At 37.2% G+C, this 10,393-nt stretch overlaps 1 protein-coding gene across 2 annotated transcripts; it reads left to right on the plus strand.

Annotated features, from left to right (window-relative positions):
• Positions 1–1,389: 1,389 nt before the first annotated feature.
• On the plus strand, positions 1,390–10,172 carry LOC106052840 (uncharacterized). Of its 2 annotated transcripts, XM_056034239.1 has the most exons (6): positions 1,390–1,501; positions 2,634–3,031; positions 5,073–5,198; positions 6,231–6,395; positions 8,229–8,437; positions 9,274–9,863. In XM_056034239.1, the coding sequence occupies exons 2-6, from the start codon at positions 2,787–2,789 to the stop codon at positions 9,651–9,653; spliced, it is 1,125 nt and encodes a 374-aa protein (XP_055890214.1). In that variant the 5' UTR covers positions 1,390–1,501; positions 2,634–2,786; the 3' UTR covers positions 9,654–9,863. The 2 variants fall into 2 exon arrangements, with proteins under 2 accessions (XP_055890214.1, XP_055890215.1); XM_056034240.1 differs by lacking the exon at positions 6,231–6,395 and having other exon boundaries at positions 9,274–10,172.
• The last annotated feature ends 221 nt before the right edge of the window (positions 10,173–10,393 follow it).

Here is a 10,393-nt window from a genome sequence, read left to right on the forward strand (position 1 = left end):
ATATTGAAAGTTACAGAAGTAGGGTATCAATGACAATTCTAATATGGAACATTTTGAGCCTATTAAAACAATTTTAATTTACATAAATGATTTACCAAATATAGCAGTGAGATTCATAACAAATGAATATTCACATTTGACTAGAGTAGCACTAAATTACTAAATTTAGAAAGCCTTCAAAAGTAAAGTAGCAATTATACATAAAACATTGAACCATAATCTTCAAATACAAAAACAAAATTTAATAAAATACTCTGAAAGACACAAAGATAAAGGAACATTCCTCGTCCTATATGCTAGGACAAATTAGTACAAATACTCCTTCTTCCCTAGTGCTATTAGAGCATGGAATGGGTTGCCTGAGCTAGCCAGGAAAACCAGTGACTTGGCAGAATTAAAGTCATTGGTTAATATGCATGACTAAATGCATGACGCGTAGGATGTAATCATCTTTTCTTTTGAAGTAACGTCTGTATTATATAAGAAGATAAGATAAAATGTATCCTTAAAAAAGATTTCATTTGCCCAGACCACACAACTTTACAAACAAAAATTTTTGCTTCACCTTCACCAGTTGAACCACTCAAAATCTGTCGACCGTCTTTCTCCACTCCATTCTGTCCTTTGCCTTGGATTGAATTTCTTTAAATGTTGTCTCCCATCGCTTTCTCTGTCAGTCTCTTCTTTTTCCTGGTACTGTTCCTTGAAGGAAGGTCTATGCCAGGTGGTTGCGAGCCCTGAGGACCTAGTGATGTGGAAATACAGTTTACGTTTGAGTTGTTTTTTTTTCTTTTTGACAGTGTTTAGCAGGTAATCGTGGGGTCCAATTGCAGTATTAATCCTCCAGGTGTGAATGTACATTTTATTTTTTTTTTTTTAATATAGTTACAATGTTTTGTTTTGGTGTAATGCACAAATAGTAAGACATTTTCCTTATAAAGATTATTATTTGTATTATTATGATTAATTTATTATGGGGTCTTTGTAAGCGATGTCAAAAAACCTTTTTCTTTTTAATTATCGTCCAGGGGCGTAGCTAGGAATTTTCTATCGTTTGGGGGCCCGGGGGGGCTTGACCTCTTTGGGGGCCCCTGCATTTTGCGTAATATTTATTTTTTATGTAAAAAAACACTCATTTGGGGGCCCCCTTCAAGTGGGGCGCCAGGGTGGATTTTCAAATCCTCCCCCCTCCTCCCCCCACCCTAGTTACGCCACTGTTATCGTCTCTCTTTTTTTTTTTTTTCATTTAACATTCATTTAGGTATTAAAGAAAAAAAAATAATCACTCTTTTGGTTGTATAAAAGAAGTATTCCCTTTAAAAAAAAAAAATTAATATTTTTCTTTTTTTTTTTTACGCACCATTACATATATCTATATCCCATGAGAACATACAATTTAACACCAGCGTAATACCATCAATGGTTTGCTTTAATGTGTTTGTGTGTTTCGAGTAGCGATGGACCGAACACCAGAAGCTAGGGAATAAAACTTAGGAAATAAGTAAGCACTAACTTCATCTTGTTAAAAGATTAGAGTGTAGCACCATTCTTATCTTATCTTATCTTATATAATACAGACGTTACTTCAAAAAAAGAAGATGATTACGTCCTACGCGTCATGTATTTAGTCATGCATGTTAACCAATGACTTAAATTCTGCCAAGTCACTGGTTTTCCTGGCTAGCTCAGGCAACCCATTCCATGCTCTAATAGCACTAGGGAAGAAGGAGTATTTGTACAAATTTGTCCTAGCATATGGGACGAGGAATGTGCCTTTATCTTTGTGTCTTTCAGAGTATTTTATTAAATTTTGTTTTTGTATTTGAAGATTATGGTTCAGTGTTTTATGTATGATTGCTACTTTACTTTTGAGCCTTCTGTCCTGAAGGCTCTCTAAATTTAGTGATTTTATTAAAGGTGTTACTCTAGTCAAATGTGAATATTCGTTTGTTATGAATCTCACTGCTCTATTTTGTGTCTGTTCCAGTTTCTTAATGTTTTCTTGAGTTGAGGGGTCCCAAAACGGAGGATGCATATTCTATTATTGGCCTAACCAAGGTTAATTAGTAGGCCCTATCTACCATTAGTACAATCACTAAACGTAGAGACACTTCAGGACAGAAGAATAAAAAGTAAAATAGCTACAATTATTGTTTAGTGCATAAAACACTACTAAACCATAATTTACAAATAGAAAAAACAAAACCTAATGAAATACTCAGAAAGACACAAAAATAGAGACTATTTCCTTATTCCACACGCTAGGACAAATCTGTACAAGTGCTCATTCTTCCCTAGTGCCATTAGAGAATGGAATGGAATACTTTTAAAAATTATTTCCTGTACCTAATGAAGAAACACGAATCAATAAACACAAAAACCCAATTAGTCAATTAATTATTGACAATTAATTATTTTTGTTGGATATCGAATAAGGGATATAAACCTGTAGCCTACATTATTGGGAAATAAGGACGGAGTTCTTTCCCTTTAGATAAGCTTTTTTTTTTCTTTTTTTTTTTTTTTTTAAAAAGGCTTTCTTTCTATATTTCGCTTGTTTTAAATCTATCATTTATTAGTTATTCATTCATAAAGGAGGTATTCTCTGTAAAAATGATTCTTGTTTATTTCAGGGATGCCATCAAGTCAATAAGAAATATCATCATAAGCAAGCTCAAGAATGTCACTATAGTACTGGTTTGAATTTCTACCTAAATATATATTCAAACCATAAACATAGAGTTGAAGCTAGGTGCTGAAACAAATGATACATATATATTCAAACCATGCCTACAAAACTGAAAACGCCGTCCCCCTCCATAGAGCATATATACCACCCGCCAGGGTTCATGCTCCCAGTGAACCGAATATCACTGCCAAAGATGTCACACAGCTACTTCACCACCTCGGAGATTTCCTTGGAAGACATGAGCTCTCTAAGAAATGTGTCCCTTGACCAACCTACACAGAGGCTGCTGGCCAGACAGCTGGAGACGGATCGCCACCTTGCTTGGAAGCAGCCAGCTTTCCGGTAAATGGAATCTTTCTGTTCACTGTTGTTAGTACACTCTTTTGTTTAACTAAAACAGGAACTACAGCACTAAAAAATACTATTTTAAACAAGATAAACAGAAAAAAAAAATACTTAAAAAAAACATAAGCTTATATTAAGTGTTATTGTATCAATACGTTTGGATTAGTCATATAATCTCCTGCGTGGTTGATTTAAACATATCTGTGCGATAGATAGAAATATTTTTACCAATTGTTTTTGTTTAGCTTTTAGCTTTCTGAATGCGCTATAATCCCATCACATGTCTGGACCAGTTGGGAAAGGGGGAGGGAAGAAGGGGGAATCTTGGTGAATGTTTACATGATTGCTTTTTAAATGCATAAAAAAAAATGTTCACTCAGGTCTAAAGATTTCTTATAAGGACTAATTCAACTTATGTCAAATCTGTCAAGTACCTTTTCTTTCCCTTGTTCAATATACCAAACAAGGGAAAGAAATGGTACACCCAATCCACTACTATTTTTAATTTACATAAACGATTTACCAAATTGCATTAGTTCAGGAACAAAAGTCAGATTATTCGCAGACGATTGCATAATATATAGAACAATAAAAACAGCACAAGATACAGAAATTTATAAAAAGAATTAGATGAATTACAGAAATGGGAATCAAATTGGAGCATGTCTTTCCACCCAGAAAAATGTCAGTTATTAAGAGTAACAAAAAAACTGAAACAAATTAATTCCACCTATCTTATTCATGGCAAACCAGTAACACAAACTAAAAACGCAAAATACCTAGGTGTTATAATAAATGAAAAACTGTCATGGAATCCCCATATTGATGAAACTATCAAAAAATCAAACAAAACATTAGGGTTTATAAAAGAAATTTCTATAAATCAAATAAGAATATAAAACTAAAATGTTATTTAACCTTGGTTAGGCCAATAATAGAATATGCATCCTCTGTTTGGGACCCCTCAACTCAAGAAAACATTAAGAAACTGGAACAGACACAAAATAGAGCAGTGAGATTCATAACAAATGAATATTTAGATTTGACTAGAGTAACACCTTTAGAAAAATCACTAAATTTAGAAAGCCTTCAGGACAGAAGGCTCAAAAGTAAAGTAGCAATCATACATAAAACACTGAACCATAATCTTCAAATACAAAAACAAAATTTAATAAAATACTCTGAAAGACACAAAGATAAAGGCACATTCCTCATCCCATATGCTAGGACAAATTTGTACAAATACTCCTTCTTCCCTAGTGCTATTAGAGCATGGAATGGGTTGCCTGAGCTAGCCAGGAAAACCAGTGACTTGGCAGAATTTAAGTCATTGGTTAATATGCATGACTAAATGCATGATGCGTAGGACGTAACATCTTCTTTTTTGAAGTAACGTCTGTATTATATAAGTTAAGATAAGATCTCGGATCAAGCTGAAATTTTTTACACAATTTTTTCTTTTACTGACAACACACGAATAAAACAAAAATAATTACCAATTAGTTTATTTGCTATTGGTAATAAATTTATTCGTTTGGTATCTCAAGCAAGGGAATGAAATAGTATATGACTGAAATGGTGGTATAAGGTGAATTAGTCCCCTTTATATTAGGCCGCCGTCTCAGACTTAGAGAACACAAAACATGAAATAGAAACAATAGATAACTATACAATCTGCCATGACCATAGACTCTTCGCTAGTAAAGGGATTTCCGTGTTGGCTTGAGTATGCTTTAGCTCACGAGTTCGAATTCAGGTCGTATCCTGTTTTAAAATTTATTTTTTTAAATACTTTTTTTTATTGTTAGTCTAGATCTAGGCCTATTACAAATTTAATTACATGATTAATCCAAACTAATTGATAAGCTTTGTTTTTCTAAGTATTTTTTAAAATGTTTTTCTTGTTAGAGATATTAATTCACGCTGTGGCCTACTACTCAATTATTCCAGTAGTTTGTGGAAAACCTATTTAGGCCTAGTGTTCCGCGGAACACAGTTTGGGGAGACACGTGGACTCGAATTTAATTATGTTTTCCAGGTACAAAACAAAATTAGGACATTTTCCCAAGGAAGCACCATCATATCTCTACATCAAAAGAACTGACCCACTGACCAAAGAGGTTAAGATTATACCGGAAATGGTTTACCCTGTGTTGGCCAACAGGTAAAAATGTTCAGTTTTTGGTTAGGACGTGACGTAAGGGCGGGATTGATTTAGTTCTTATGTCCAAGTTTTTCCCAGTTCCGAGATCCTGGTCAAGGGGGGTCTATGATACGTTTATTGGGCTCATATTATGCGTCAATGGCCGCTGCCACCAGCCGGGAGGTTTGGACCAGGAAGTAGATGATTACAAAGCTTATGTCAGCCCACTCTGTCAGTGGCGCAGCTAGGGATTTGGGGGGCTCGTGGGATGGGGGCTTTAAATCTTTAGGGGCTCCTGCATTTTGACATGCGACATCATGATAATATTTAATATTTAATTTAAAAACCAGAAGGGGCACGGGGGATTTTCAAATTTGGACCCCCCCCACCTGGGCTACGCCACTGCAGTCAAAGGCTTTTTGAGACGCATGCTGTTTAGGAATATTTATGGACACATTTGACCTCACCCCCCCCCCAACGACCTTCACCCCCATGACAACGTTTGACCATCATAATTTTATGATTAATTAATATGTCGTCTAAGTGTACAAAAACTATCATCTCTTTGTTATTATCAATAAGCTTTCTTTTTTTTTTCTTGTTCCTTTTTAACACACCGACAGACAAAGGGACAGACAGAATTGATATAAGCTTTGTAATAAGGACAAAGATTGGATGAAAAATACTGGTAGTTAAAAGTGAATATATACTTTTGTAAAAATCTGTTTTAAACATCTAGATCTAATAAATCGCTAATAAAATGTTCAATTATGAAAAAGTCATTCTATAATGTATCATTGGATGGGCTCTTCACAGGCTACCTAGAAGGGGGCTCGAGGTTCGACACCCGACTCGGACAGAGTTGCGTTTACTGAGCGCCTAAAGGCAGCACGGAAAACCAACTCATATACCCCCTCCCTCCACTGGTCCACAAATGAGATTGGATCAAAGCGCTCTGAGCATGCTATAAGCATGAAAGTAGCGCTGTATAAAAAAGCTATAATAACAAATTCTATGCAGTAAATATTGACATTAATATTGAAATGGGGACAGGATCCCTGTGCCACGCCATGAGCTACTGGAAGACGATTGGAGAGCCTATCGCTGCGCTATACAAAACTTGTACTCACAGGCCCGGAAGCAGCTGATGCCAGACGACCTGCTGTTTGAATACAACAGACTTAATGAGATTGTGGGCCGGATCGTTGAAAAATCTAGGTAAGCGATGGCTCTTGATAGTTTGTGGGCCGGATCGTAGAAAAATCTAGGTAAGTGATGACTTGATAGTTTTTGGGCCACGTCGTTGAAAAATCTAGATAAACAATGTCCGTTCATAGTTTGTGTATCGTTTCATAGAAAAGTGTAGGTGTTGTGGGCCGCATAGTTTATAAATCTAGGTAAGCAACGGCTATTCATAGTTTGTGGGCCGCATAGTTTATAAATCTAGGTAATCAATGGCTATTCATAGTTTGTGGGCCGCATAGTTTATAAATCTAGGTAATCAATGGCTATTCATAGTTTGTGGGCCGCATAGTTTATAAATCTAGGTAAGCAATGGCTATTCATAGTTTGTGGGCCGCATAGTTTATAAATCTAGGTAAGCAATGGCTATTCATAGTTTGTGGGCCGCATAGTTTATAAATCTAGGTAAGCAATGTCTATTCATAGTTTGTGGGCCGCATAATTTATAAATCTAGGTAAGCAATGTCTATTCATAGTTTGTGGGCCGCATAATTTATAAATCTAGGTAAGCAATGTCTATTCATAGTTTGTGGACCGCATAGTTTATAAATCTAGGTAAGCAACGGCTATTCATAGTTTGTGGGCCGCATAGTTTATAAATCTAGATAAGCAACGGCTATTCATAGTTTGTTGTGGGCCGCATTGTTTATAAATCTAGGTAAGCAATGTCTATTCATAGTTTGTGGGCCGCATAGTTTATAAATCTAGGTAAGTAACGCCTATTGATAGTTTGTGGGCAGCATAGTTTATAAATCCAGGTAAGCAATGGCTATTGATAGTTTGTGGGCCCCATGGCTGAAAAATCCAGGTAGGTAATGGCTATTGATAGTTTGTGGGCCCCATGGCTGAAAAATCCAGGTAAGCAATGGCTATTGATAGTTTGTGGGCCCCATGGCTGAAAAATCCAGGTAGGTAATGGCTATTGATAGTTTGTGGGCCCCATGGCTGAAAAATCCAGGTAGGTAATGGCTATTGATAGTTTGTGGGCCCCATGGCTGAAAAATCCAGGTAAGCAATGGCTATTGATAGTTTGTGGGCCCCATGGCTGAAAAATCCAGGTAGGTAATGGCTATTGATAGTTTGTGGGCCCCATGGCTGAAAAATCCAAATAAACAATGGCTATTGATAGTTTGTGGGCCCCATGGCTGAAATATCCAGGTAAGCAATGAGATGGTTATAGTTTGTGCAGGTAGTATCTTTTAAAATAAATAAATTAATGGCAGTTGATATTTTGAAAGACTTGATCGTGAAAGAACCTAGCCAAGTCATAGTTGTTGAATCTTAAATAAATAAATTATAGCTTTTATACAGCGCTACTTTCATGCTTATAGCATGCTCAGAGCGCTTTGGTCCAATCTCATTTGTGGACCAGTGGGTGGAGGGGGCACCTGGGTACAAGGTTGCCATGCAGCCTTTAGGCGCTCAGTAAACACAACTCTGCTCGAGTGGGGTGTCAAACCTCGAGCCCCCATCATAGGTAGCCAAGCCAAGTTCAAGCGTCATAGCCCCTTACCACGCTTTCCAAAACTTCTTGAAAGAAAAACAAGAATTTAAAAACGATGTATATCGTACTAAATAAATATCACACACATTGTCAACTAGAAACAGGATGTTTCTTCTGCTGTGTCTGTAGGTCTTTGTGTGATGTATGTGTATTTGTTAGATATTCAAAATTCATAAACCACGTCCATGTCTTGAATTACTTTTTATTTATTAATTTTATCATTTATTTTTTTTTTAGTGCTGGATAGAATTAAAACAGTAAACCTTATCGTACAAATGTCTATATATTTATATATGTCTGCGCAGTGGGAAACCACCAGTACAACTAATGGACAGGCCAAGACTTTCCAGCATTAAAATGTCCAGCATTCTCGCTCAAGAGAACACAGCCACCTATAAGGACATAATGTCCATACCCGCAGGGCTGCTCTATCGACAATTCAAAGGTGCTGGAGAGAAGCACATACTACCTGCCAAGCCTGCGTCAAAACAGCTCCCCAAAACTATATTTCAAGGTTGGTTCATCTAGCGCAGCGCTTCTCAACCTTTTAGGCTCGGCGACCCCTTTTTACAATCCCTCACTCTGCCGCGACCCCCCCCCCCCCACACACACACACACATACAGCAATAGAGGAATAAACAATAACAATCCATATTTTCGATGGTCTTAGGCGACCCCTGACAAATCGTCAATCGACCCCCAAGGGAGTCGAGATCCCCAGGTTGAGAACCCCTGATCTAGCGCATCAGCTTTTGTTGCCAGTTGCTCTACGCATTTAAGAGTGTAGATGTATTCTTTTATACTTTTATGGTGCTAGCTCAATACGCTATGATCCTATCACTTGCTTGGACCAGTTGAAGGGGGTAATGGGAGAAAGAACGGGGTATCTGGGTGATCGCTTTGTTTTTTTTTTTTAAGTATTTTTTAAAATGTTTTTTTTTGTATAACATCGACCGTGTATGGCTCATTCCTCGTCCCATATGCTTGGACAAATTTGTACAAATACTCCTTCTTCCCTAGTGCTATTAGAGCATGGAATGGGTTGCCTAAGCCAGCATAGTAAACCAATAACTTGGCAGAATTGAAGTCATTGGTTAACTCTTTCTCTCCTGACTGACGATACCAGCGTTGACTCCACTAGAACGTGATAAATTATTACGGGGAGAAAGAGTTAATATGCATGACTAAGTGCATTAAGCGTAGAACGTAATCAACTTTTTTTTATCTCTGAATGTGGTAGCCTTAATAAGAAGGGATAATTTTACATTAATTTCAAATCTTGTAATCATAAAATAAGTTTCCAATATTATGAATATACCTCATTTATGAAATCTGTTTTTGTACGTTTAGATCCCTTTGAATACAAGTTTAACACGCCCGAAGGAATGCAGCAGAAGACAGAAACCTACTGGGACCCTGACGTCATCGCAGGGGGTCTCAACCAGAAGGACATTTTCATCCACAACGAGCCAGATGTCATCCCAGTCTCTTGCATGGCCAAGAACTTCCACCTGCCTCTGACCAAGAGGGTGGAGCACATCGTTACAGGGCAGCACAGGAGTGCGCAGAAGAAGCTCAGGGTTTCGGAGGGCGCTATGCAGAGCAAGGACTTCACCATTCCACCCCAGGTCGTGCCGCTCATGACCCTGTACGAGAACGAGTCCGAGCCGCAGTTGTCGCATGCTTCGGTACATAACATGGAGAGCTACATCAAGACGCTACACCAGTGACAGTTCTTTTAGAGATCATTACATCAGAACTTACTGCAGTAGGGACTAATCCTGTTTTATGCAAAAAAATTATCACCATGTTAAAGGTGAAGGAAAGATCATAGATATACATCAGTCGCTTAAATTTATTATGTACGATCGGATTCGGAAAGTAGGAAACAGAAATGCTTTAAATCTTAATAATACCACACACACACAATTTTGTTTCTTTTATTGTCTTAAAATTTAGTGATCGATATTTATGGAAGACTTACCATAGCGCAATTTCATTACAGTCAAGCCATGTTAAATTTAAGTTACGGTTTGCGGGATTTCCAGGACACCTGAGAAATGTTCGGAATTCACTCCCCATTGATCACTGACAGCATGCTTCACTACATTCAAGAAGAACATTAAGACCTGTCTGTTCAAAGCTATTTTAGATTAGTTTGTCGTGTTCATGTTTGTAATGTTATCACAGCGCCTTAAGCCTACATCAGCGCTCTATAAATTAAAATATTATTATGACCACACATTCTTTGTGGAAATCAGAGTCGGGCATTATCTTTTGTCTCTCTTCTATTTCAACATATGTTATCCGATAAACTGCGCTCACAAACAATGGACTCGAAATGTATAAGAATTAATGTTCCCACATTTCATTCAACTGACGCTACCTATCACTTCCTGCTTTTCTTTTGTTCCTATGTGTGCAATGTTAATGGAAGAAGGTGTAGAACCCAGCGTAGACTTATTTTGAA

This window comes from Biomphalaria glabrata, chromosome 6, assembly GCF_947242115.1.
Source record: "Biomphalaria glabrata chromosome 6, xgBioGlab47.1, whole genome shotgun sequence".
Taxonomy (NCBI): Eukaryota; Metazoa; Mollusca; class Gastropoda; family Planorbidae; genus Biomphalaria; species Biomphalaria glabrata.

Bases quoted from the DNA above. Each gene is read 5' to 3' on its own strand.
- LOC106052840 (XM_056034239.1), top strand. From the start codon at position 2,787: ATGCCTACAAAACTGAAAACGCCGTCCCCCTCCATAGAGCATATATAC. The intron at 3,032-5,072 runs GTAAATGGAATC...TATGTTTTCCAG, and splicing joins TGGAAGCAGCCAGCTTTCCG to GTACAAAACAAAATTAGGAC. The intron at 5,199-6,230 runs GTAAAAATGTTC...AAATGGGGACAG, and splicing joins TACCCTGTGTTGGCCAACAG to GATCCCTGTGCCACGCCATG.